At 33.5% G+C, this 26,393-nt stretch overlaps 3 protein-coding genes across 5 annotated transcripts; all 3 read right to left on the bottom strand.

The window, feature by feature from the left end:
• Positions 1-1,752: 1,752 nt before the first annotated feature.
• Positions 1,753-4,832, bottom strand: LOC140827983 (heavy metal-associated isoprenylated plant protein 30-like). Of its 2 annotated transcripts, XM_073190950.1 has the most exons (4): positions 4,706-4,832; positions 4,401-4,573; positions 3,389-3,464; positions 1,753-2,160 (listed from the first exon to the last, which is right to left on the bottom strand). In XM_073190950.1, the coding sequence occupies exons 2-4, from the start codon at positions 4,554-4,556 to the stop codon at positions 1,838-1,840; spliced, it is 555 nt and encodes a 184-aa protein (XP_073047051.1). In that variant the 5' UTR covers positions 4,557-4,573; positions 4,706-4,832; the 3' UTR covers positions 1,753-1,837. The 2 variants fall into 2 exon arrangements, with proteins under 2 accessions (XP_073047051.1, XP_073047050.1); XM_073190949.1 differs by lacking the exon at positions 4,706-4,832 and having other exon boundaries at positions 4,401-4,615.
• Positions 4,833-8,944: 4,112 nt separating this feature from the next.
• LOC140827982 (uncharacterized) lies at positions 8,945-9,474 on the bottom strand. Its single transcript, XM_073190948.1, has one exon. The coding sequence runs from the start codon at positions 9,446-9,448 to the stop codon at positions 9,143-9,145; it is 306 nt and encodes a 101-aa protein (XP_073047049.1). The 5' UTR covers positions 9,449-9,474; the 3' UTR covers positions 8,945-9,142.
• A 6,752-nt stretch (positions 9,475-16,226) lies between these two features.
• On the bottom strand, positions 16,227-21,230 carry LOC140825232 (protein NTM1-like 9). Of its 2 annotated transcripts, none has more exons than XM_073186886.1 (6): positions 20,819-21,230; positions 19,735-20,039; positions 18,880-19,158; positions 17,685-18,077; positions 17,011-17,343; positions 16,227-16,773 (listed from the first exon to the last, which is right to left on the bottom strand). In XM_073186886.1, exons 1-6 carry the CDS (start codon positions 20,976-20,978, stop codon positions 16,486-16,488), a joined length of 1,758 nt encoding a protein of 585 aa, XP_073042987.1. In that variant the 5' UTR covers positions 20,979-21,230; the 3' UTR covers positions 16,227-16,485. The 2 variants fall into 2 exon arrangements, with proteins under 2 accessions (XP_073042987.1, XP_073042988.1); XM_073186887.1 differs by having other exon boundaries at positions 18,952-19,158.
• Positions 21,231-26,393: the final 5,163 nt, after the last annotated feature.

Here is a 26,393-nt window from a genome sequence, read left to right as displayed (position 1 = left end):
CTTTTTCGTCTCTTATAACTCCCACAAGCTTTTCATTGAAATACCACTTTGATTCTTTTTATTTTAATCGTCTAATATACATATTGTCTTTTATTAGTATGAAAAAAATTATACCAAAAAAATATTACTATCATAACTCTCACTGATTGATAATTTTAAAATTTAGAATTAATAATTTATTTAGTAGATTATGTGCAGATGGCACTAGTATCCTATTAATGATCATACCATACATTGTTCAATTCTGATATGTAAATTATGTAGATTATTTGGAAAAGTGAATTTGGTCAATTTTATCTTTTTTAAAAAATAGGCATATCTAATTTAGAGAATAGGAGAGTATATATATTTTTACGTAATTCATGTGTTAAACAAAAGTGGGGAAGTATGAATAGAGAATATAAGTGGGGAAGAATCACTATATATAAAAGTGAGAATTTGTTGATTTATAAAAAATTATAGGTTATGGTAAAGGCGAATTTCTATTTTTAAACTATATAATCCTTAATACGACGTAGTTAAAAGAATAATTATTACTCCTAACAATTTTCTCATCCTAACATTTCATTTATATCATAATGTTTAACCTATCTCTAATACTAAATATGTACGATCAAATGTTTGTCACTCGATTAAAAAAATATAAGGGATTCAAGTATGCCGCTCGACAAAAAATTATAATGGATGTAACTTAAATCGACTTGATTTAGATTCAACATGACTGGAAAAAAAGTGAGGGACGTAGCCGTAGAGTAGAGGTCTCCCAAGAGAGAGAGAAGAGAGGGGGGGGGGGGGGGGGGGGGGGGGTCATGTCAGGGTAGGGATGAGGACAAGAGTTGTCACTTATCTGTCTTTGTTGGTGAATACTACGTACGGTTACTGCATAGCATGGGCTTCCTGCCTTCGTACTTCCCAACACCATATTCGCATCATCCCCACATACTAGCTAGAGGTACCACTCTGTTTGGACAACACTTAGCCCAATCCACAAATCCGATGCAGGTTTTGGACCAAATTAGGCTTTGACAATGTTTTTGGAGGAGGGCCTTGGTTTAAATAAAGCAGTGGAGTACGATAAAGGTTGTCCCTCTGTCTCGGACTTGGTATAAAAAGTTTGCAATATCTAGATATGTCAAAACAGGCAACCCATCATAACCCGTTATTAGGAGGGGTGGATGAAATATGAGCCTAAACAGTTTTATCTGTAATTTTGGGACAGGTAGGCCAACCGTCAACTCGTCTCTACCCACCACTAGCCCGGCACACTATTTTAGCGGGTTGGGCCATTGTCAGCTTCACTCAATCCGAACTACTTATTTTATATGACAGGACGTGCCCAACTCTGAATCTAGTTCATTTTGACATATCTAGCAATATTTTCATTCTTATTAAATATAGAACTTTTTCAATAAATTTAGTATATCCAAAATAATTCAAACTATTTGATGACAATAGATAATATACAATTGTATAAAATAAAAAATACTAATTAATGAAATCTACAAGTAACCGATGACAAATCTATCGACATGATCGCCGTGGAATCGGACTTCTTTTAGCAGTGGGCCTGGCACGGATTTTATCTTGGGCATTGACCTTGGGTTTCACCTTGGGCCTTGGCAGGTGAAAGTCCAGTCAATAGTCTGCTCTCTCGTAATTTTTTTTTTTTTAGAGATTGCAATAATCACCTTACTCTCGAATTTTATCAAATGAGTCTCATGTGAAATATATGAAGGAAACATGCACACATGATTTATTCATCCAACCAAACGTAATAATATACAAGAAATGTTTCTTTAGTTACAATGTAACATATACAGACAAGTTCACGAGTACTCTACATAACGCAACAGGCGTTGACATTATCGTCATTGAACAAGTTGCTAACTCTGTCATCGCCTCGATGAGTGGCGGGAAGAGAACCATGCCTGTCAGCAATGTTGTAGCCGTGCCGCCAATAGTTATAGCTCTCTTTGTACTCATTCGTCGTATCTTTGAAGTAGTTGTTTGAAGAGGTGAAATAGAGAGGAGGGTTTGGGTACGGCCAGAACTCCGCCCTTTTCCCCGCTCTCCTCACGGCTTTCAGCACCTTGTTGCGATCCACATATCCAATGACTCTTACCTTCTCCATCTCCAAATCTACCTCCACTGAGTCTATTCCTGTGAAATGTTTATTTACAACATACATGAATTAACTGATTATTCATCTTATTAAACAAGTTGCAATGAGTGTACAATATAAAGTACAGCTAGGTATTTTTATACGTAACATAAATTCCATAAATTATCGTTTATTTTTTTTTATTCAATTAGGAAACAAAGCCAACGCAGTTATATATATGCATAATAATCGATATTTAGAAAAAACATACTTTATGTAAAAAAATATTAATAACATGTTACAGGATTAATATTTTTCGCTTCTACATAAAAAATTGTTTTTGAAAGTAATATATTTGTGTCATAAGTTATTTAATAACCTTCTGTATAATTACTTCAAACAATGACTTAGTACATAAACCTAATTAATGATGTCAAAATCCATTGTGTATGAAATTTGCGTTATTCAGAGAATTCTGGTTAATATAAATTTTAAATTCCTCATATATCAGCTGAAATTTGGATAATGTAAGCACCGAATATTTGATTTAAAATGTAAAATATGGATTTTAAAATTTTTAATTTAAATCCATCAATTTTACTCGGAAACACACTCTTATGTTCCGTCCGAATAGATTTTCATGTATTTGGATTGGAAAACAAATTCGAAATCGACACGTTTTATAAATTGAAACATCTCAAAGCATACAGTCGGAGGTTGACTATTTCAAATCATTTCAAAACATGAACAAAATATATATTAGACAAGAATTTGGAACATGAAATGCCTCAAGAAATTTTTACCAAAATAAATAATATTGGATCTTAGATGTTGAAATCCACGCATATCAAATTTATCACAAAAAGTTCAATAAAACCGTCTCACAAATTAGTTTTTGAGACGGATCTCAAACTCGAATTCAACATTTGAAAAAATTATTATTTTTTATGTCAAAAGTATTCATTTTCCTATATAAATCGAGACAATCTGCTCAGTAAGACCGTCTCTCATGAGACCTAGCCACTTCAAATCTTATATATACCCAGTTTGCATTTAATTAAACTCATGGAATTCAAGAATACCCAAACAAATACAGTAGATTTAAATCTTGAATTTGAAGTTCCTTGATATCAAATATTTAGATCCAAATAAAACCTAATTAATTCTAAATACATGCGGCCCAACAGTTGATGCTGTTTAAAAAAAAATTGACTCACAATTTTCTTTTTAATCCAATACATATGCAAGATAAAATAATCAACTGAAAGCTAAGAATTTGTCAGTTACCTTTGAGTTTTTGAATGGATTCTCGTACAACTCTCTCACATCCACTGCAACACATCCTCACTTTGAGCTCTACGGTCTGTAAAGTCATCAATTATATATATTTAAACACTCTATAATACGTACATACACATAATATATATATGATCTAATGCTTCTCGTTTTACTAAAAGTTATAATTTGTGATAACGGTACAACTCCAAGCTGCTCCACATTTCGATTGTTCTCATAGCATGAGTAATTATTGTATCCCAACGATGTTTGTGTATGTATGTGTTAATTAAAGACATTGTTGACTAAAGGTGAATTCTGTTTTCTTTCGACTACGGTAAACTAGATAGAATTGCATCCATCCATCAACCTTTCTTCTTATTCCTTTATTCCTTTTCGATTAATGTATGTTTTGCTTTTAGTAGATTAATAGCACCCATGCATCACGCATGAAAAAAATATCCGTGGTGCGATTGATGGGATAAAAACATCAAACAGAACATTAGTTAAAATAGTTATTATGTTTATTTTTTATTTTAAATATTTTTTAAAAGAAATTTTATCTCAAAATGATTTTTCGACCCGAAAATCATATATTTTCTGCTAAAATTTAAAACCCTTACATAAATAGTTGCTGCGGGAAAGAAAAAAACCTATAGTTAAAGCAGTATTTTGTTTGTTAACAAATTTTGCTAATAATTTTTTAAACCTACCTTTTCACGTTTTACCTCAATCTTGCTCCAAGTTAATTGAATATATTCAGATATGGAACCCTAAATTTAAAAGGTTTATGAACTAATCTTATTAATAACCGAATACACACACACACATGGATGGATGTATGTATACTTGGCAGGCAACTAATATCTTTTTGCATACATGTTAAAATCAAGAACTGTTCCATTAAAGAAAAATCAAAACGTGAAATTATTTCTGGATTCATGCATGAGAAGCTAGTAATATATATTATAGAATAGATATCTGTACGTGTGCATAAATCGTGAATAAATCACAAAAATAAAACCTGCAAAGAAAGTGGTCGACCAGCCTTAGGCATTTTGTATCTTTTTGGACTTTTGGCAGATGGGTTATGGTGGTGGTGATGATCTTGATAGTGAATGAAACAATATGCGATAGCTGAGGCCAGAGAACCAAATAGTCGCTCAAGTAACTTCACCATTTATATGAATGAGATACCTTGCAAATATAGAGGGAAATGAGCAGGGAAAGATTATAAGATACCATTTATTAATTAAGATGTATTCAACTATATCCCATAGTCATCGATCACCAAAATATTCCTCCAAATTAAAGGTATCTTTTCCTCACCAGCAATTATTAATTCGAGCGGTATGGAGTTTGATATCGTGTTCGACGGATATGACTTGACTCGGTTTAAGAATTAAATATGGATCATAATATAATATGATTTCAAGAATCGAACATTTAGAAGGAAGGAAAAGTACTTTCTTATCAGTTATTACTTTGTTTGAAAGTACGTGATCATATATACCGGATGACCTGTTTCTTGCAATTTGGTCTACACTTCATTAATATTCTTTTCTTTTAATTCGTACATCTTGTTTCTTGACACAAAAAACGACCCTTTTCGTAGGGAATGGTATCAACAACTCCCTGAATGCAGCACATATTGTGAGCCCCGGCCTCCGAAGAGGGCGGGGGCCGGGGTGATCGTCGGTGTCATGAGATTGCACGGTCAATGAACGGCTCCTGACAGGCTTCTAACCGGAGGAAATAGGATGAATCGATCTTACACCGGAAAGAGAGGGATTCGGAAACTGTTCAGGTATGGGACTGTGCAGTTGAAAATGGCTTAAAAGATTTGATATGTACTATGTGCATCTTCTTTTCGTTAGCTCATCACATAAGAATTTCAAAGTTAAGCGTGTTTGACTTAGGGCAATTTTGAGATGGGTGAACCTGGGAAGTTTCTCAGGGAGTGTGAGTGAGGACATAAGCACGTTGGAAAGACTTGTCTTGATACAATGAGCACAGCCGTCGAATCTGGAGTGTTACACATATACATCAATGCTTGTTAGGGTGGATCGACCCAAAATGGCTACAAAGGCGGCCAAAATTTAGTAAATTATGTTAATCGATCGATCGAATTTAATTAGTTTGGAAATGGGTTCGGTTTGTCTGGAGAGATTACATTTTTTTATCATGTAACTTGCACGTATTTCATTTTTAGTCATCTTATCGGTCAATTCAATGCCTAATACTACTGGATTCACTTTTGTTTTCCCCACCCAATTCAATCTTTTCACTTGAAGAGCACTCCAATAAAAAAGAATTAAATTGAAAATAAATGCAAGTCAGTAGACCGTGACATGCAAATTACGATACTAAATATGTAATTTTCTTGGTTTGTTTGAGATATTCAATTCTTTTAACATATATTTTTATTCGTAAAAAATCGATTGTTTCGATTTAGCCATTGGAGAAAATATCAATGTCAAAATCGGTTCAATTAATTGACAGGTCGGCCTAGTCTGATGGAAAAAGATTGCACGGTCTGATCAACTTTTTTTGTAATTAAAGGAATGAACCGGATTTAATAAATATATACTCGAATATCTAAACATATTGTACTATATCTATATCGATCATCCATTTCAATCTGCAAATTAAAGATATTCTCGAACTTCCATAAGTTAGGTTATCTTTCTGATCGGCAATCTCCATCTTTCATTAAGTTCTATGATATTATTTTTTAGGAATAAAATTAATCTTAACCAGGGAAATTCTTATTCCTTTGATTTTTATTCTGAACAAAAGCAAAAACGACATTTAGATGCCATATTCTCAAGGATAAAAGAGTATAATATTCTCAATTCTTACTCGCTAAGTAAGGTTCTTGAAAAGACATACTAAGTTGTGTGTGTGTGTGTATATATATATATGTATATATACACAAATTTGAGGAATCAAGTAGATGCATGCAAGGGCAAATGACAGAGTGTTGATCGAGCTGAGCAGTCGAGTGATGAGTAATAGGAAATATTATAAAATAAATAGAAGTTGGAAGGGAACATCTGTTAGAAAGAAGAGTGGTTCTCATGAGACGGGTCAACCCTACCTATATTCACAATAAAAAATAATACTTTTAGCATAAAAAATAATATTTTTTAATAAATGACCCACATAAGAGATCTGTCTCACAAATACGACCTATGAGACCGTCTCACACAAATTTTTGTCTAGAAAAGATAACTAAATAAATAGTGGGAAAGAGAATTTCGAAGATGTTTATATAAAATTACACGTTTTGTCTCGTAACTTTTTTTAGTTTTAGTCACATTTTTTGTTAACTGGGGATCTTATTCTATTAACTTTTATTTTTTTTTAATTTTAATCATTTTTTACTGGAGTTATGATATATCATCGAACATATATGTAATTTTCGGTGACACGTCATCAGTTTTACGCCATGTCAATATTATGACAAAAAATAGCTAAAATAAAAAAAATACCAATTAATGAATTAAAATCATAATTGCCCACCGATGACAAGATAAAAAAGGAGAATATACGAGTTATATTTTTAAAAAACACTATTTTTTTTCCTATTGTTGTAAGAAGATAAATATATGGAGTTTATTTCTTAAGCATATATCTGCCTTTTAAATTGTTATAAAAATTAACCAACCCAGTTAAAAAGAGGCTGGTACAGTAATTTTATCAAGGCAAAAACTTGTGTGAGACGGTCTCACAGGTCATATTTGTGAGACGGATCTCTTATTTAGATCATCCATGAAAAAGTATTACTTTTTATGCTAAGAGTATTACTTTTTATTGTGAATATGAGTAGGATTGACCCGTCTCACGGTTTAAGATCCGTGAGACGGTCTCACATGAGACTCACTCTTTTATCAAAAGACATGAACTTCTACAATTTGCTTCTAAAGAAACAATAGACAACCCAATCCAGCCACACAGCCATCAAATGCCAATATTGTATTATAATTCTGTTTTGTGAATTGGTCTTTCGTTTCTTTCCCCCAAAATTATTGATTATCGGTGAAAATAAAATCAAAGGTTCCCAACTTTGGAGGAACTCGAGAAATCAGTTTTATTCAAAAAATAAAAAAAATAAAAAAGAAATCAATTCATTATTATTTTTCATTATTTATAATTTCCTGACACGTAGCATATTCATCCTATCGATTTCTAAAAAGTCATATTCATCCTATCGATTTCAAACATTGATTACTAATTACTCTCGAATAACGTCGTTCCTATTTCATTTACAACAAAATTTTCGATCAATTCATTTTTACAAATTAACATATTTGCATAGATTAAATTAAATGAAACAATTTAAAAGTTATATATATTAAACTATCGGTTAAATAAGATGTTAGCACGAGGGTAATATTCTTTATTACGCATATGATTCATCATATACCTTGATGTTTTTTAAGTCCTAATTATTAATTGGCAAAAACTTGTGTGAGACGGTCTCACGGGTCGAATTTGTGAGACGGATCTCTTATTTGGGTAATCCATGAAAAAGTATAAATTTTTATGCTTAGAGTATTACTTTTTATTGTGAATGTGGGTAGGGTTAACCCGTCTCACAAATTAGTATCCATGAGACGGTCTCAACCACGTTCCCACCGTATGGAGCCACCATCTTCACCCCGGCAAAGCCCAATACTGGGAGGAAATTAAATGAATGAGACTCACTCTTATTAATTAAGCTAATTGATTTGATTTGTAGGAATGAATTATTTGATTATTGCTGAATTTTCTTGAAGTGCTGTCCGTTTCTATCCCTTTCTAGGTTTCGCTGTCCTTCAATACACTCATTCGTATTTTATTTATTTTTTATTTCAAAAATAGAACATAATGGATAATATATATTATATGAAAATGATTGGTAAATCGAGTTACACCAATTTTTGATTTTGTAAAATCGAAAGTGAACATTATTAAAATGTTTGGTTTTATCCGATATTACCCTTTTATTACCCCCTATTACTCTTCCCGACTTCGATAAATTTGATAGTCATCGGTACATTAATTTTCTTGATTTGAATTCATTTATGAACCTCAAATAATAACGTTAATTTATCCTGAGTGCCCCTGTTTTTGCGGTTTACTGCTAATTAGAGCTGGGTTATTTTAGTAATTTCAAAAAATAATGGCATAGAAAACTCTGATAATTAGGAGACAGATGCATACCAAATATATAAAATAAAGTGATTATATATTTATCGACAACTCAATTAAATTTCACGGTTTTGCACGACAACATTACAGTATGTTTAACTTTTTATTTATTTTTCTAGCTCGTTCTTTTTTGTTCACGAGAAGACAATCTCCGTCACGGGTCCCGCCGGGCCGCCACCACGTCTCACCATTTCTACAAGAACTGTAACTGAGCCGAGTTCTTCGCAGCAGCTCCATTCCATTAATTGTACCCATAACCCCAATCCACCCCCATTGGGAAATCAAAACTAAGAGTTCAGAAAATCAAGAAATTAAACACTACGAGCACCAATATTATTAACTCCTCTTTGCTGACAAAGAATTATATATATATATGATATATGTGCCTGATCGCGCAAAGCCCAAACACATATCGAGAAAGAAATATATATACTTGGTGGAAACAACCAAGTGTCAGTTAATACACGCACCTCAACATTATATACATATAACGTCTAGCTAACGCAATCCTATAACAAAGGCTAGAACAGAAAAATATATATATATATAATTGAGCAAGCTGCAACGCTGCTACGAAACGGGATTGGGATTGGGAGTGGGAGTGGGCGGAAGAAGGCGGTGGGAAACGTACGGAAGACTACGAAGGATGAGGAAGCGAACCCTTCTAGGGAACGGTAGCGGCACGTCTTGGAACACGTGCTCTAATACACGCGCCACCATCAAAGTGTACTCCTCCAGCAGCTCCGCCACTATCGCCACCAGTATCATGCCTGAAGATGAGGAAATCTTTCTCCAGCAATTAGTAAAACGACAGCAAGTATAAGATGACTGGCAGGAAATGAGCATTACCTGAGTTATGATATTGTTTATATACATAATATATATATATATATATATATATATATATATATATATATATATATATATATATATATATATATTTGTTTTTTCCCCTGGTCTAAATAGGTGGGTGATAGTGTGATATTATTGCCCACAGGATCACCTATCTACATAGATAAATACCATAGTATGTCACTACAAGAAAAAATGCTTATGGTGACATTTATAAATGTCATCATATTCAATATTTAGTGGCATTTAAGTTTTAGTGACACCTCCAACAAATATCATCTATTCCAATATCGTCTTAAACTTACTGACATTTTTTAATGTCATTATAAGATGTTAATGACAACTTCATACGTGTTACTAATAATTCATATAATGACAATTTTAAATGTCAGGAAAACTCATATTTAAATACATTTATAGATGCTTTGTTATTATAGTAATAATGACAAACAGCTGATCTCTCCTTCACAGAAGTGCCACTGTGGGTACAAATGCACAATCTCCCAATTGCTTTCATGCAGCCAGCTATTTTACGGAGTCTTGGTGAAAAAATTGGGAAAGTAATTGAAGTCGAAGCGGAGGAAAGAGGTCATTGTGCGGGCAAATTTGCAAGAATCAGAATACTGAAAAATATTATCGATCCTCTCCTTAAAGGACTATGTGTAAGGATTCCTAACTCGATGGAGGAAGCTTGCATAATTCTGATTTATGAAAAGCTGCCTAATTTTTGCTTTGGGTGTGGAAGATTGGGCCATATCTCTCGCAATTGTGAAGACACTACTGTAGACCAAACTGCTTTGGATTTTGGTAATTGGATGAGAGCTCCTATGAATTCAGCGACTCTTCGGCCTAGGTTTGCGCGTAATCGTAATTCAGACTCGAGTGTTCCGTCCGATCGTGATGAAGCCATCGGAGAACCTTCTGATTCTGAGAATGATAAAAATACAAATCTGCTGGAGAATAACTCAGTAAAATCAGACACTTCTGGACATAGAGTAATTGGTGCGGAGGACTCTGAGACAGTGCAGTTACATTTGGATGTCTATTCCAATCAAACTGATTTGTTGGGGTTACATGGACCCTTTTCGATCAAGGAAGCTGTTGATGGGGATGGACAAGGAAAAAGGACTGTATCAGGGGAAAACATGATGGATACTAATCAAATCACGCAGCTAGCAAAAGATAAAGAAGTAATGATCGAGGCACCTGAGATTCTTGTTAAGGGCAGGAAACAGTGGAAACGTCTTGCACGGGGAAATATGGTACACCGTCAAGAACAAAAAATATCGGAGAAGAATGAAGGCAGTGGTGAAAGGGCAAGAGAGTCTCTAGAGCAAGCTGTAATGTCCCGTAAGAAATCCAAGCTTATTTCAGGTTCAACTTCGTTAATTGTTGATGAATTGGCGGTGGCTGTTGTACAGCCCCGCCGCACATTATGAATTGTTTTGTATGGAATGCACGTGGGCTTGGGAACCCACGAGCATTCAGAGAGCTTAGGCGACTTGTTGCCAAAAGTCACCCGTCTTTGCTTTTTATTTGTGAAACTAAATTATATCAGACTCAATATGCTATATGGAGGAACTATCTTCATTTTAATGGTATATTTTCTGTCGATTGTGAAGGCAGGAAAGGTGGCCTGGTTTTGCTATGGAATGATCCTTATGATATAAAAATTTGTTCTTACTCGTTTGGTCATATTGATTGTATTGTGACTCATGAGCAAAATGTTTGGAGGTTTGCAGGATTTTATGGTAATCCTAATCCCTGTTCTAGAATTCAGTCTTGGAAACTCCTCACTCGTTTGCATAGCATTTTTGAGCTTCAACATCTACCGTGGCTAGTAGGGGGAGATTTTAATGAAATACTATTCGAAAGTGAGAAATATGGTGGATCCTTGCGTTCCCTGTCTCAAATGTCAGCTTTTCGCGATGTGATCAACTCATGTATGTTGAGTGATTTGAACTTTTCTGGTGATCAATTTACTTGGTGCAACAGGAGGAAGAATAATGATATTATCTTCGAGCGGTTGGATAGATTCTTTTGTAACATTGATTGGCAATTAATGTATCCAGCAGCAGAAGTTTCTCATCTTGATTTCTATAGCTCGGATCACAGGCTTATTTCCGTTAGTTTGAAGAAGGGCTGTGAGGTCATATTTAGGAAAGGACCAAAGAAATTCATGTTCGAACATAAATGGATGATGGAGGAGGATTTTCACCTGATTATGCATCAATGGAAGCAAAATGATATTAACGTTGATCTGCCTAATACATTATTCCAGTTCAGTGGAGTTCTAAAGGATTGGGCCGGATCTCGTTTCTCTGATTTATCTCGTAAAATTGATTCCTTTCGCAAGGAACTCAATGGGCTCTTGAATCCTATCCATATCAAAAACAATTCTAGACGAATTCAAGAGTTGGAGCATAGTATTGAAAGGCTGATGGCTCAAGAGGAAATGCATTGGAAACAGAGGGCTCGTACTAACTGGCTGGCCCAAGGTGATGGCAATACTAAATTCTTCCACTCGTTTGCTTCTCAGCGAAAGCGAATCAACCATATAATAGGCATGCACGATGAATATGGTAAGTGGCTAGTGGCTGAACCAGATATAGCTGATATTCTTTTGAAGTTTTATGCTAATCTCTTTTCTTCCTCTAATCCCTCTGTGTTGGATATTGAGGCAGCAACATTGAATACTAAAACTTTGGTGGATGAAGCTATGAACACTATATTGTGTGCTCCTTATACAGAAATTGATATTCACAAGGCATTGTTCGATATGCATCCATCTAAAGCCCCTGGTCCAGACGGGTTTACTGCTCTATTTTTCCAGAAAAACTGGACCATTGTGGGGAAGGAAGTAGTGGCAGCTTGTCTCAATATTCTGAATACAAAAGGTGACTTAATTGGGTGGAATGAGACAACTATAACATTGATTCCTAAAGTATCCAATCCAATTACTCCAAAAGATTTTCGACCGATCAGCTTATGCAATACATGCTACAAAATTGTTGCTCGAGCTATCACGAATCGACTGAGACCAATTCTTACCAAAGTCATTGACCATCATCAAAGTGCGTTTGTTCCAGGGAGGCTGATTACAGACAATGTTATTATTGGATATGAATGCATGCACTGGATCCGTAATAACAAGAAAAATAAGACAGGGTTTGGGGCTCTTAAATTAGATATGAGCAAGGCATATGATCGTGTGGAATGGAAATTCTTAGAGGCAATGATGATCAAACTTGGGTTTGCGAAGGATTTTGTGGAGCTTATTATCAAATGCATATCATCTGTGGCTTACTCGATTCGAATTAATCATGCTATGTATGGTAAGATTATTCCTCAGCGCGGTTTACGTCAGGGGGATCCTCTATCGCCGTATTTGTTCGCTATTTGTGCTCAAGGGCTTTCGAATATTTTATCTCAAGCGGAACATGACAAATGGTTTCAGGGAGTTAAGATTGCATCTCAATGCCCTTCTATCTCACATTTATTTTTTGCTGATGACAGTCTTATATTTTTCCGTGCTTTGGATACAGAGTGCTTTCATATTAGAAAATGTTTGCAGATCTATGAAAAAGCATCTGGCCAACTGGTGAATTACGAAAAATCGGCACTCACATTCAGCCCAAGTGCCTCATCCAATACTATCAATTCAATCCAAAGAATTTTTTCCATCAGTGTGGTGAAAGGACATGAGCTTTATTTGGGCTTACCAACTTTTTCTTTGAGGAGTAAAAGGATTCAATTTGCTGGGTTAAGAGAAAGATTGCTAAAAAAAATCAATGGATGGGCTTCTAAATTTTTCTCTGCAGGTGGTAAAGAAACTCTCATTAAATCGGTATTACAGGCTATTCCATCTTATGCAATGTCCTGTTTCAAGTTGCCTATTTCATTGTGTAATGAGTTGGAACAATGCTGCTCTAAATTCTGGTGGAACTCTAAATCTACTGGTGGAAGTTTGCATTGGGTACGGTGGAGGAACATGTGCAAACCAAAGCAGTATGGGGGTATGGGATTCAGGAGCCTATATGCTTTCAATCGGGCCCTTTTGGCAAAACAAGTTTGGAGGATAATCTTTGATCCTTCATCACTTATGGCTCAGGTTCTTAAAGCTCGTTATTTTAAATATGATGATATTATGACTGCTCAATTAGGGTCTAAACCTTCCTATGTTTGGCGATCCATTTTGTGGAGTCGAGATCTTATTCAAAAAGGATTATTGTGGCGAGTTGGGAACGGACTTCGTATTAATGCCTACTCTGATAGATGGATACCCATGTTAGCATCTGGGATTAGTTCTTTGCGGAGATCTAATGATTCACTGTTGGTGCATGAGTTAATTTCTTCAGATAGAATGTGGAATGCGAGCAAGGTACGTACTATATTTCCTTCATTTGAGGCCGATAGAATTCTGGAAATACCATTGCGGAATCTTGAAACAGAAGATATTAGATATTGGAAATGGGACAAAAAAGGTCATTACACAGTTAAATCTGGGTACCTTCTTGAGGCTGGATGCTTTGATCCTCTTGAATCACAATCGACCTATTTCTTAGAAAGTTGGTGGAAATTGATATGGAAGATTCATATCCCCCAAAAAGTCAAGATATTTCTTTGGCGTGCGAGCAATGATTTGTTACCTACTGAAGGTAACCTTTTCAAGAGACATATCCATGCATCAGGATGCTGTTTTTTCTGTGGATCGTTTGAAGCCATGACAAGCCATAGTCTCCTATTTTGCCAGAAAGTTCGTGTAGTTTGGAAAGATACCATTTTTTGGCCTTGTTTAAAGAAAGGCAAGCTACTGCCATTCATTGTTTGTGGTTTGAGCATAATGAAGGGATTTTCTACAGCTGAATTCGAGCAGTTTGCCATGATATCTTGGGCTATATGGACACAATTATGCAAGGTAAAGCACAATATCCAAATCCCTAACAACGATATTAACATAAATTGGGTCTTCTCTTATCTTGAACAATTTCAGAAAGCCCGTAGTGATTATTGTGCTTTTTCTGAGTCAACCAAGCCTGTTTCAATTGATATATGGGAGCCTCCTCCCATGGGACATTTACGTCTTGATGTGGATGCAGGGATTAAGGAGAATCTTGGTATTTGTAGTGTGGGTGCTGTTATTCGTAACCATCTTGGTATGATTTGTGCAGCCTCAACATATGGCTTTCGCTTCACAGGTTCTGTGGTGGATGCAGAACTTCGTGCAATCCATTTTGGTATGATGCTAGTTTTGAAATGCAACTTCAAGAATGTGTGGTTATTTTCAGATTCTTCTGTGGCAGTCAAAGCGGTGACTTCAAATACTGTCGGTCTAAATCACCAAGGAGTACTAGTTGCCAATATCTTGGATCTTCTTGATTATGATAGATTTGTTGGTATTAATCATGTTAAACGAAGTGCGAATCGAGTAGCGCATTATCTCGCTCATTTTGCCTTATCCCACCCTTCACCTTTGTGTTGGGTTGATGATCTGTACCCATCTTGGCTGATGGATGTAGCTTCTTTGGATTTATCTAATGATTAAGTCTTTTTCTCCTCAAAAAAAAAAAAAAAAGATGACATCAATTAAAAATGTCATGATAACTAATCTAATATGTTTTTTTATTTTACACATTATTAATTTTTTACAAGTGTCATTATTAAGTATTTGTAACAACATTTAATTAAAAGTGTCTACAAAAAGTGTCACAATAGCCATTTTTTGTTGTAGTGTGTGTATATATATATACATATATATAATAATAATTATTGTGTGTGTATGTATATATACACATATATATAATTATTATTATTATTATTATTATTATAAATTGGTAACATGCACAAGCTGGAGACGCGGGTAATAAACAATTAACAAATATGATTTTTACAATTATTAGGCCGTACGTAATAGGACACTCTAATTGAAAGTTTGATAATTTAAATTAATTAAAACCACGCTAATCTATGTTACAAATATCAATAAATTCAAATATTCAGATATTATCTATTATAAATTACGTATCTACTTTAATTACATTGTTGTGATCAAAATAATAATTAAATATAACAAAATAATCACAAATATTTTTTTAAAAATAAAACTTTATAAATACACAATGTGTGCACATGAACAATAGTATTTCATAATATTCCATTTTCGAGAAATGAGCAGTTCGACCGCATACGTGTCACCCGATGTCCTAAACAATCCACAGCGCAAATTAAAGTAAAGCAGAACAACATTAAAAACAAGACATGGTTTTGTTTACCGATAACCCACGTGGCCTTCACACACACACACACACACACACATCATCGATCACCTTGTCGATTATTCAATTCAATATAAATAAATAAAAACCCTTACACGTGTGAACTTTCAATTAAATTATTGACTGAGCCGAATAAAGAAACAAGCCTCCTCTCAATTCATTTGTTTGGTGGCTTATAATTATCATCCTTATCCACTCTATCCTGTTCGCTGTGGATGCACATGAAGTTGTTGTTATTAATTTATTGAAAGAAAGTTTTAAATTATTTCTCTCAATTATATATGTTTGAAAGTGTTAAGTCAAATCTATTGACAAAATATCCACGAGATCAGACCTAATATATAGCTTTTTCCCCCTTATATACCACTACGTAATATGTTTGAAAAATGACAACAATTTGAGTGAAAATAACCACATATCTTTCAAATCAGTTATCATGGTCACAGATTTTTAAAGTATTTTCAAATAATTCAGACTACAAGAGGCAGACAGGTGAGTATAAGCCATTTTACCCTAACAAAACTTCGAAGAAATATTATGCATGAATAATACAGAACTAAATACATATAATCATCACCTGGAAATGAGAGCTCTGCTTGTGTAACACACTGCAGATGCACAGTACAAGCTGAAATTTAATGTCCTCAAAGCCTATGGCCATCCGGGAATTTTTTGAAAATAAGTGAACCTAAGTTCTATTGTGCAACTTGTAACTTCTTTCCACAGTAATGATATTGGCATATGCAGGCAAGAAATACCAAGACCGTGATGACAAGAAAAAACCCATCAACGATGTACTTCATGCGAACTGGGGGATTTCCAAATGCCAAGGGACACTATCAACAGAACTAAAACTAGATAAATGCTGACAGCATACATATTCAAGTAACATGCATCCCGGTCGGTAGACAACACCGTTGATATTATAGACGAGGCTATCTTGGCACAGCCATTTTTTCCAGTATGCTTAACCTGCAACTCCAATCTTCGATGACATGTTTGAGCAGTCTCTTTATTCTCATCGGTAATTCTTCCTTCTAGCTCCAAAGTATCTAGACTAACATCCGGAGCGGTCTGCATTTCATAGTTTTAAAGGATTTAGATACGAGGAAAAATGTTGCCATTTTCTCAGGAAAATCTTTAAATTAATACATGTGGCCTGACATAATATAAAAAACGAGCAGATAGATATTTATCCAAATATCTGCTACAGCATTCGTCATGCTGGACAGATTTGTGGTATAGCACCTTGACATTTCACAAGCCATGCACATGTCCCACTGGATTATAAAACAAAACCAGTAAACTCACCTCTGTAACAAGCGATTCTGATTCTTGTTCTTCACTACTGCTTACTTCATTGGGTGTTTCATAATGAACAAAGTTCTGTCCATGTTCTATCGATAGGTGGATCCTCCTTGAAGCAATTCCCTGGGCATTAGAGTTCATTGAACTTGGCTGATTTCGAGGGTGACGAGATTGAATCTTGATCCCATTTCCACTATAAGCACTACTGCTAGCTTTGACTTGAAGTGTATGATATGATGAGTTGTCTGATTTTTGGATTGAATCCTTAACTTTATTGACAAGGGCGTCATTTTCTTCATCAGCATAGCGGTAGAAGGAATGATAAGCTGGATCAATCTGAAAAAATTGAGTTGTGACCCCCTCCAGGGAGTCAATAACATCAATAAAGCATCAGATTCTGAGATTCCATCGACTTCTTAAGAACAGACACTGGGATTACTTTTTATTTGAAGAACGGATGTTCGGAGTCAATAACTACACTCATCAAGAGTGACCCAACTAGCAGCCTTTGACTTATCAGTGATATAAAAACAAAATCATTTCTTGCACATATAATGAGAAATCTTAACTAAAAGTGAGTATAAGTCCTACTAAAAACATTACAGTCAGAGATACCGAATGATGCATTTAGGAGACAAACCACGAATTTCGTAGCAATAATAGCACATGCTATTTACCTGTGCCTGAACCATCATTTTATCTGTTTCACCATAAAGCTTGCCATCATTCACCTTAGAGCTTGCAGACTGTATTTGATCCAGATCATCCATGTGCCATGGTATGAGACTTTCTCTTGCTGCAGCTGAGTGCTCAGGGTTAGCAGACTCTTTGCATAAGTAGTTGTCATTTTTTTGAAGAACTTCCAACAAATCTGATAGGGATGCATCCTGCTCAGATGTGCCATCTTGAAAATGCAATCCATTGTGATCGTTGCCAAAGTCATCAGCAAATGGAGAACCTATGCAATTTTCCGAATCATTGAAAATGAACGACTGCAAAGGGTCCACCACCTTGTTGTCCAACTTATTGCATCCGACTTCTTTAGACATTAATCTTGATGGCTCTAACACCTGCATAACACAGTTGGAAACCAAATGAAACACTAAATCAGTTTCTGAAATCCAATAAATGTAGAAATGAAAATCCAGCTAATCTTTCACTCTCTGTTTAGCTTGCTATTTCTCAATCCATTATAGGGAAGAAGAAAAACATATCTTGCTATTTGCTACATATATTTTAACTATTTCATGGCATCAAAGCTTTTTGAGAGAGAGAGAGAGAGAGTTAAACAAAAGCTCTGTAGTTAGCATAACAAAAAGCATTAACAGTAAATTATCTATTTCATGGCATCAGAGCTTGTTTGAGAGAGAGAGTTAAACAAAAGCTCTGTAGTTAGCATAACAAAAAGCATTAACAGAAAATTTTGATGCTACCGTGTAAAAAAGCTTCTTGTTTATTTGATGATCCCACTTCAGCTGATTCTTCATGGTTTATGATTTAAGAAAAAAAAATTCCTAGCCATGAGTGTAGTACATATGCCAATACGACATGAAGATGTATTTCTTCATGATTTATGATTTAAATTATTATGATATGTTGGACACCTTTTTTGAGCTTACAAAATATAAATATCATCCTATAAATAAACAAAACAGAAAACTTGAATAAATCATGAAGTTAATTGAGCAGAACACATAATGAAATATTTCATTGAATCTCAACTCTGTGGATTAGGATTTCAAAAACTGAAATTACAGATTGATTTGAATTTTCTCACAGTGTGTCGCACACATGGTTAATAAAAGTAAATTTTCTCCATTCGGGAGAAGTAAGAAATATGGACCCAAAAAAGTTTAAATAATGTTTTCTGACCTCAGTAGAATGACTCAATCCATGGAAAGCACAACTTTCAGCTGGTGCTAGAGTAGGGGTCCTATAGCCTACCTCATCTTCCCACTTCTTCACGTCTTCCAGTTCATTGAGAAGATGAACAGCCGGTACTTTAGGCTCTTGAAATAGATCAGATGATACTTCATCAGGAGATGATATGTTGGTAGAAGGAGATGACCTGGTAGGTTCAACTTCGGTGTATTTTAAATCATGTAGCTTCTCATTTGCCTTGTGGAACAAACGACATAGAACATAGTCCCCCTGAAGAATGTACAATTATATGAATATTTCCTTAATTACCATTTCTCTCTGTCGTGATCGTAAATTTCTTGTTATCGGACTTTTTTATCCCCCACACGTCAAAGCGGCGAGATAATATCATTTAAATAATTACTTCGATTATTTCAGTCTTATTATCTGATTGCATTGCAAATATTTTGAAAACTATATATTGTTTATCTTTTATACTTTTTTGAAAACTTATTATTGATTAAAATAAAATTTAAACGCAAACTATTGCTAAGGACCCAATTTTTTAAGTCCTACTTAAAACGAAAAAAAATCTCAGATAGCCATGTATTCTTCACGGAAGGAAGTGGAGGGGTGATACAAAGAAACTGTATGCGCATCATCATCCAGCACGCACAAAAAAACAGCATTTTTTAATTGGAAACATAATGGAGTAATGATAAGGTGGGGGAGAAAATATGTGGCGGATTAGACGAAAAAGAAGCATATGAAATGCAATAAAGGGATCAGTAAGGGAAGTAATGAAAGAAGATCATTTGGAAGCAGGAAAACAAGCGTGCTCGGGAGGGATGAGAAATAAATATTGACCTGTCCAGGACCAGTCCCATCAAGATCTGGTTCAGTAGCACGATACTCGTGCATGATCCAATTTGTACGCTCGCCCTTGGGAGCACGACCCCTGTAGAATACTAGAGTCTTCTTTGTTCCAATTACATTGGTATTGACAGGATAAGAAGGTGACGATTTGCGAGATTTTATAGTGCGATCCTTTCCAGTGGCCTTCCAGTAACCAGCTTCTGTGGCCCTATTTGAACGATGTCCGTTTGGGTATTTCCTATCACGAGGGCAAAAGAAGAACCATTCTGGGTCATCAGACTTTATCACTGAGAGAGCTGCAAAGAAAACGAAGAATTTTCAAGGCTTACTTTTCACATGCTTCCTCACAAGAGGAACTAAACAAACACGCATCTGATGAAGCTGACACTCAAATTTCATCAATCCAAAATTACATTTCACTTGTTTAGGCAATATTGAAATTCATGGATTTGACATCCCTCTCTTTACATGTTTAACTTACTTATTAACTAATGTAATAGATTTCAAATTCCTATAAAATGGAGTCATTTGAGACCCTTCTCACAAAATCTATTTCTCAAAATCATTTGATGTAAATGCAATCTAAAGGAATTTAACAAATTCATCTTCACGTCGTCTCATTTACCTATGCACAACACGTCATTTTAATTTAACCAATTTGATTGTGAGGACACAACGCAGTCACTTGAAATTCCGAGACATTAAGTGAGGCATATGTTAATGATAAAGGAATCTAACGCTAGCTGTTTCCCTTGCATGCCCTGAATGCTAAGCGTTGTCCATATGGACCAATCCATAATGTTCTCCCCATATATTCCTACAATCACCCCACATGTTCGGTCTGAATATATCACAGGTAATTCTTACCCTCAAGATTCCAGTTACTTTATTGACTCGAATCTTATTTAAACTATAAATATTATCACACTCCCACCTCAAGTTATCTCAGAATAAATAAATAAAAACTGGCCACAATATCGACCAAAACGTGCACGGAAGCATAAATTAACAGAAAAGTGACTAAGAATCCGAAGTTCATGTATATGATCCACAAAACAAGAGCAAATATCCATACCGGGGAGATCCCATGGTTCCCATTTGCAGACGTCAACCTCTGGGATAACTCCAACTGCACAATGGTGACCGTTGATCTTAAACCTCAGATAATGGCTCACGAGCTCCTCGTCCGTCGGACGGAACCTGAATCCCTTGGGTAACGCCTCCAATTTCATCATCAACCATACATAAACTCGACAATTTTGATGATTCACCACTCCCAGAGGAATGCAAAATTCTAAACGCAAGCACTTGTTCAGATAGTCCAACAACAGCAGAGTTCCATAAACACACACAATTCAATAAAGAAGAAAGTTCTCGTTCTCGAGTTCAACACTGTTTTCTTTCTTTCCTTTTCTCCTTTCTCCCACCTTCCCACTCACTCTCACCTTTTGTCGTCACGTGCTTCTCAAAGTAGCTTTTTCTCAAATCGGATTTTGGTTTGTAAAAAAGAAGAAGAATAAATATAAATAAATAAAATAAAAACTTAAATATACAATTTAGTAAGAAAATTATATTATTAAAAAAATATTTTTTTACGGTAAAATATATATATATATATTTACGTATAGTGTGCCAAAAAATAACAACTACCATTACATGTACGTGTTTTTAACACATGTACGTGTTTTTTACTGTCTTTTTCGTAATTAATTTGATTGTAATATTATATTATAAAAATTAATGAAAAGTATAATTAAAAATTGTAAAATTATATATATACATGGAAAAAATCAAACCAAGACACCAAATTTATTATTCATATTCTTAATAATTGTAATCGTAATAGATAAGTACACGAGAAATCATGTATGCAATTACATCTAATTAAACTATTGTTATAATAGACATAGTTGACCATAACTCAATATCAATATAACTTATCATGTATTCATGTATCTTTCTTATGACAAATATTTATGTGAACGGATTATATTTTGTGATAAAGATATCTTATTTGGGTCATCCATGAAAAAATATTAATTTTTATCGTAAATATCAATAGGGTTGACCCGTCTCACAGATAAAGATTCGTGAAACCGTCTCACAAAGACATACTCCATTCTTATATAATCAATTATCTCGGGGTGTGTTCCCAGAATAATTATATTATTATCATCAGTCTACAAAATTATAAGAAAGTCACACAAATTACCTTATTTAAATAATTATTTCAATTGATAATCAATCCTAATGTTTTTTTTTATTTTAATATAATCATTATTTTTTTTTACAAAATTTATTTTTCTCAAAAAATATAGCATAAAAAAAAATTAATTTATATCCACATAATATTTTTACAAGATATTAAATTTTTTTTAATCATATATGGAGTATAAAACTACAAAAAAAAAACATTATGCAAACGAAAATATAGGAGCTGCCTAATTCTATTTATATAGTCAAATCGGTCAAAGCACCGTCCTGTCAAGACGGAAGCTATGGGTTCGAGCTCTTAGCTAAGTTAATGGCTCAACTAAATCACACTTGTCCATACATGTATTAAAAACCAATTACAATCACGTCATCGGATGACCTAAAAAATCATGCCTTAGGAACCATAACTTCATGATTCCAGTGAGCGTCATCTTTCTTTGACTGCTCAATTCTTTCTCTCATTTTGAAACAAAAAATATAAACAAATAATAACTCAATAGATAAAATAATTGAAGAACAAAATTATATACAATAGAATCAAGTGTGTGAAGAGTAATTTAAAATTTTAAAAGGTTTCAGTGTTTCGTCAAAAGTTAGTGAAGCATTGTGATCTCATCCTTTTATATATATATATATATATATATATATATATATATAAACACGATGTATTGCAAACGTATGTCATGATTGATGGCGAAGATCGTTAGAATTTAGATTTTCTAAACAAAATATGATTTTTAAACATTCGTGTTAAATGTTGTAAATATATCGAAATCTATGATAAAGAATCTATTTGGATGATGTGTAAGCTCGTCACATGATAAATCAAGTTTCTTACTTTAGATTCTTATTAGAATTATATCGTTAGACATCTCTTTAATGGGAAGAAACAATAATTCATATATATACATAGATTTGGTTTAGAGACTAAAACCTTTCAATGTCCCATCAGTGTGCTTTTACAAAGCAGTCAGTCAATGACATTCTTTCATTAGAATCTCGTTGTTCTTAAGATATGGTTTCTACACATTAAATTTCATACATAAATATAAATCTCGAGTCAACTTTGCAAATCACTTATTTGACTTAGTTAAATTAAATATTATACAACATAATTGATATTTAAATATGTAAGCCCGTTTAAAACTAAAATTCTAACAAAGATCACAATTAAGTACAAATTCATGAATTTCATGATTTATTAATCAGCCGGTGGGCCAAGGTTTAGTGGAAACGATCAAAGGTTCAGGTTTAATAAAGAAAACTTCCAACATCCTATTTTTGCCATAGAATTGAGACATCGACAAGGACTTTATGTACTTAAGTCCAAGTGTTCAAATCTTTAAGGATAGAAGAGCTGTATATGACAAATATAAGATCAATTTTGGTCGATTTTTAGTCTTATTAATTGTTTTTCTTTAAAAAAAATTGATTTTTCTATCATAATTATTGATATGACACTGTACATATTAGCACCATATCAGCTCACATCAATGTCACGTCGAAAAAAATACTTGTGAAGAAACAGATTGAGATTGAAATTTGACAATATAAATTATTAAAATCGCCAAAAAACAAGTATAAAAAACCAAAAATAATATTTTTCTAAATATAAACTTGTAACCGAGTCAAACGAAGCCCAACTCTCCCACCTCCCATTTAAATTTGACTTAAAATGTGATCGCAACCATGAATATCGATCTGAGTCAAAACCATAGTGAGGTTTACTGTAATTACATCTCTATTTCATTGGCCTGTCTTTGCTTATCAAATAATCTCTTATCTTGTTTTGCACACCAAATTAAATGCAATAAAGATGAGATGAACCACTGGACAAGTAATGCTTTGCTTCGTTCTTTAACATTGGGGAAAGAAAGAATTTCTTGCACTTTACTTTATTCTATGTTTCTCCCCTTAGCTTTAAATTCACCTGATGACCATTTCGGATTTGAACTGAACAACAAACCTCATATTACTCAGTTAATGGTCGCTACTCGACCGATCTTTCGTCCAACGATGGCTGATCTTGGAGATGAGAAGCAAAAGAATCTCGATCAAGAGATTAGGGAGCTGATATCTGCTCTGACGAGTCGTCTGACCTCGATGCAACGTAGTCCGAAAAATGGAACTTCGACGGATCAGCATAATCAAGAGGCAAACGAACATGGTGTGAGGATGATCACATTGGCAGGAAGCAATCTAGGAGCCACGATGCGCGGTGAGATTGATCAGAAGCCTGAAGCCCCACAAGGTCAAGAACTTCCCGAGTCGGAAGACTTTGTCACTTATGTCAACAGTAACTTCCAAGCTATCAACAATTCAATCATGCTCGGGGGTAGTTATGAGACGAATGATCCCGGTGTTCATTTGGACATTTCGGAATATAAAGAAGACGATGTTTTACGTCGCGCACATAGAAAAAAAAGCAAGAAAAATGAGAATGGAGGCTCCGAAAGAGACCAGTACACTGAACATGACTCGGAGTAAACGATGGACAAATCGATCATATGCTTAAATTTCAATAAATGTTTGTCGTGATATTAAATTCTTCATGTATTTTCAAGAGTGCTATGATTTGGTGGGTATTAAATACTAATGGCAATAATGCTTATGTTTTTTTTTCTAACAAGGATGTAACTCATCTCAAGCGCACCTAGAAGCTCGCTTTGCGTTCACTTCTTTATTTTAAGCTCACTACTTAAACAACTAGTATGTACCTACGACAACTTCGCAGCATCCGTCGACTCACAAAATTGATATGTGAGACGATCTTATTTGAATTTTCACGTAAAATTTTACAAATCAGTGATCACTCGAATAATGTTACAAAGAAAATTGGCGAATTGTGGTTTAAGATGTTGTATATATTATTGGATGTCAATAGATATATTAACGAAAGGCATCTAAAATTATGTATTGTAATAATTAGATAATGCATGAATAATGATGACCGATCGTGGTTTTCGAATTGAAGGACAGTGGGAAAAAATTAATTAAAATTTCTCTTTCTCAATAATAGGATATTATTATGTAATAACTAATCGGAAATTTGCAATTTGTGTAATGAATTTTTAGTATTATCTTTGAATTTAGCCGATTATAATCATGTTTTAGAACATCGGGAGTACGTGTGCGCTAATACACACGTGAGTGCCACATTATATTGGGGGGAAATATTTGATTAAAATTGAGGTTTTTGACTAATGTTATTTAAGAATTAAATTTTATTTTAAAAAATTCTTTTACATATTCATTTCTAAATCTCTTTCTTATTAATAATATCTAATACTCACTTATTATCTATACATGATATACAACAAAAATGATTTATAAATATAAGAATAATTTTTTTTATTAAATAAATTTTTTAACAATGAAAAAGTCCATCAAACGAAAATTAAGATAAAATCATCAAAAAAAATTTATGATAAATTAAGTTTTTATATAAAGAAAGCATTTCCATAATTTTTAAAATATATAATTTTTTTAAAATGATTTCAAAACACTTATTATTTATACATGATATACAACAAAAATGATTTATAAATATAAGAATAATATTTTTTATTAAATATTTTTTTTAATAATGAAAAAGTACATCACACGAAAATTAAGATAAAATCATCAAATTTTTATGATAAATTAAGTTTTTATATAAAGAAAGCATTTCCATAATTTTTAAAATATATAATTTTTTTTAAAATGATTTCAAAATAATGTTTTCAAATGCAGGATAAATTATGTATGAATTAGATGTATTGTTCTTTTTGAGAAATGGCATTTTAATTAGTTTTGAAAAGCAAAACTTAGTGAGGAGTACTCAAATACTCAATTAAAACACAATGGCCAATGCTAACATTTTTTTTTAAGAAAATGACATTATCAAGTGTATTTGAATTGATAATATACACACATATATATACACTCTAGGATCTCATTTTTCTTTTAAAATTAATGTTAACCTTGTGTTTAAACTGACAATATATAGATATAATTAATATATATATATATATATATATATATATATATATATATATATATAGAATATTATTTACCATGATGTGAATAATTTTTTTTAAAAAAATATGATAGTATGCAGATTAATTGAAGATGCTAAAATAATTTAAAAATTCAAATTTTAGTCAAAAAAATAATAAATTTTTTATTTATTAAAAAAGTACTATTAGTTTCAATTTTATTAGTCAATAAAATTTATGTTTTTCTTATATCTAACGTAATAATTTTATTAAAAAATTCATAATTATAATTTTAAACCTTATAGAAAATTTCAAGAAAGAGCTTGAGTATGAATTGATGTTTTAAAAATTGATCCAAAGATTTGGATTGAACCAAAAATAATTTTTTACAAACTTTTTAAAAGTCAATGTTGATTATCAATTGATTTTTTAAAATTTTATGAAAGTGTATTTTGAATA

This window comes from Primulina eburnea, chromosome 3 (genome assembly GCF_022965805.1).
Source record: "Primulina eburnea isolate SZY01 chromosome 3, ASM2296580v1, whole genome shotgun sequence".
NCBI lineage: Eukaryota > Viridiplantae > Streptophyta > Magnoliopsida > Lamiales > Gesneriaceae > Primulina > Primulina eburnea.
The sequence above is the reverse complement of the archived record's forward strand: the minus strand, read 5'-3'. Positions and strand labels throughout refer to the sequence as shown.

Bases quoted from the DNA above. Each gene is read 5' to 3' on its own strand.
- LOC140827982 (XM_073190948.1), bottom strand. From the start codon at position 9,448: ATGTATATAAACAATATCATAACTCAGGTAATGCTCATTTCCTGCCAG.
- LOC140825232 (XM_073186886.1), bottom strand. From the start codon at position 20,978: ATGATGAAATTGGAGGCGTTACCCAAGGGATTCAGGTTCCGTCCGACG. The intron at 20,040-20,818 runs GTATGGATATTT...TTTTCTTTGCAG, and splicing joins GGAACCATGGGATCTCCCCG to CTCTCTCAGTGATAAAGTCT. The intron at 17,344-17,684 runs GTAAATAGCATG...CAATTTTTTCAG, and splicing joins AAATGATGGTTCAGGCACAG to ATTGATCCAGCTTATCATTC.
- LOC140827983 (XM_073190950.1), bottom strand. From the start codon at position 4,556: ATGGTGAAGTTACTTGAGCGACTATTTGGTTCTCTGGCCTCAGCTATC. The intron at 3,465-4,400 runs GTTTTATTTTTG...ATGACTTTACAG, and splicing joins GTCGACCACTTTCTTTGCAG to ACCGTAGAGCTCAAAGTGAG. The intron at 2,161-3,388 runs GTAACTGACAAA...AACATTTCACAG, and splicing joins ATCCATTCAAAAACTCAAAG to GAATAGACTCAGTGGAGGTA.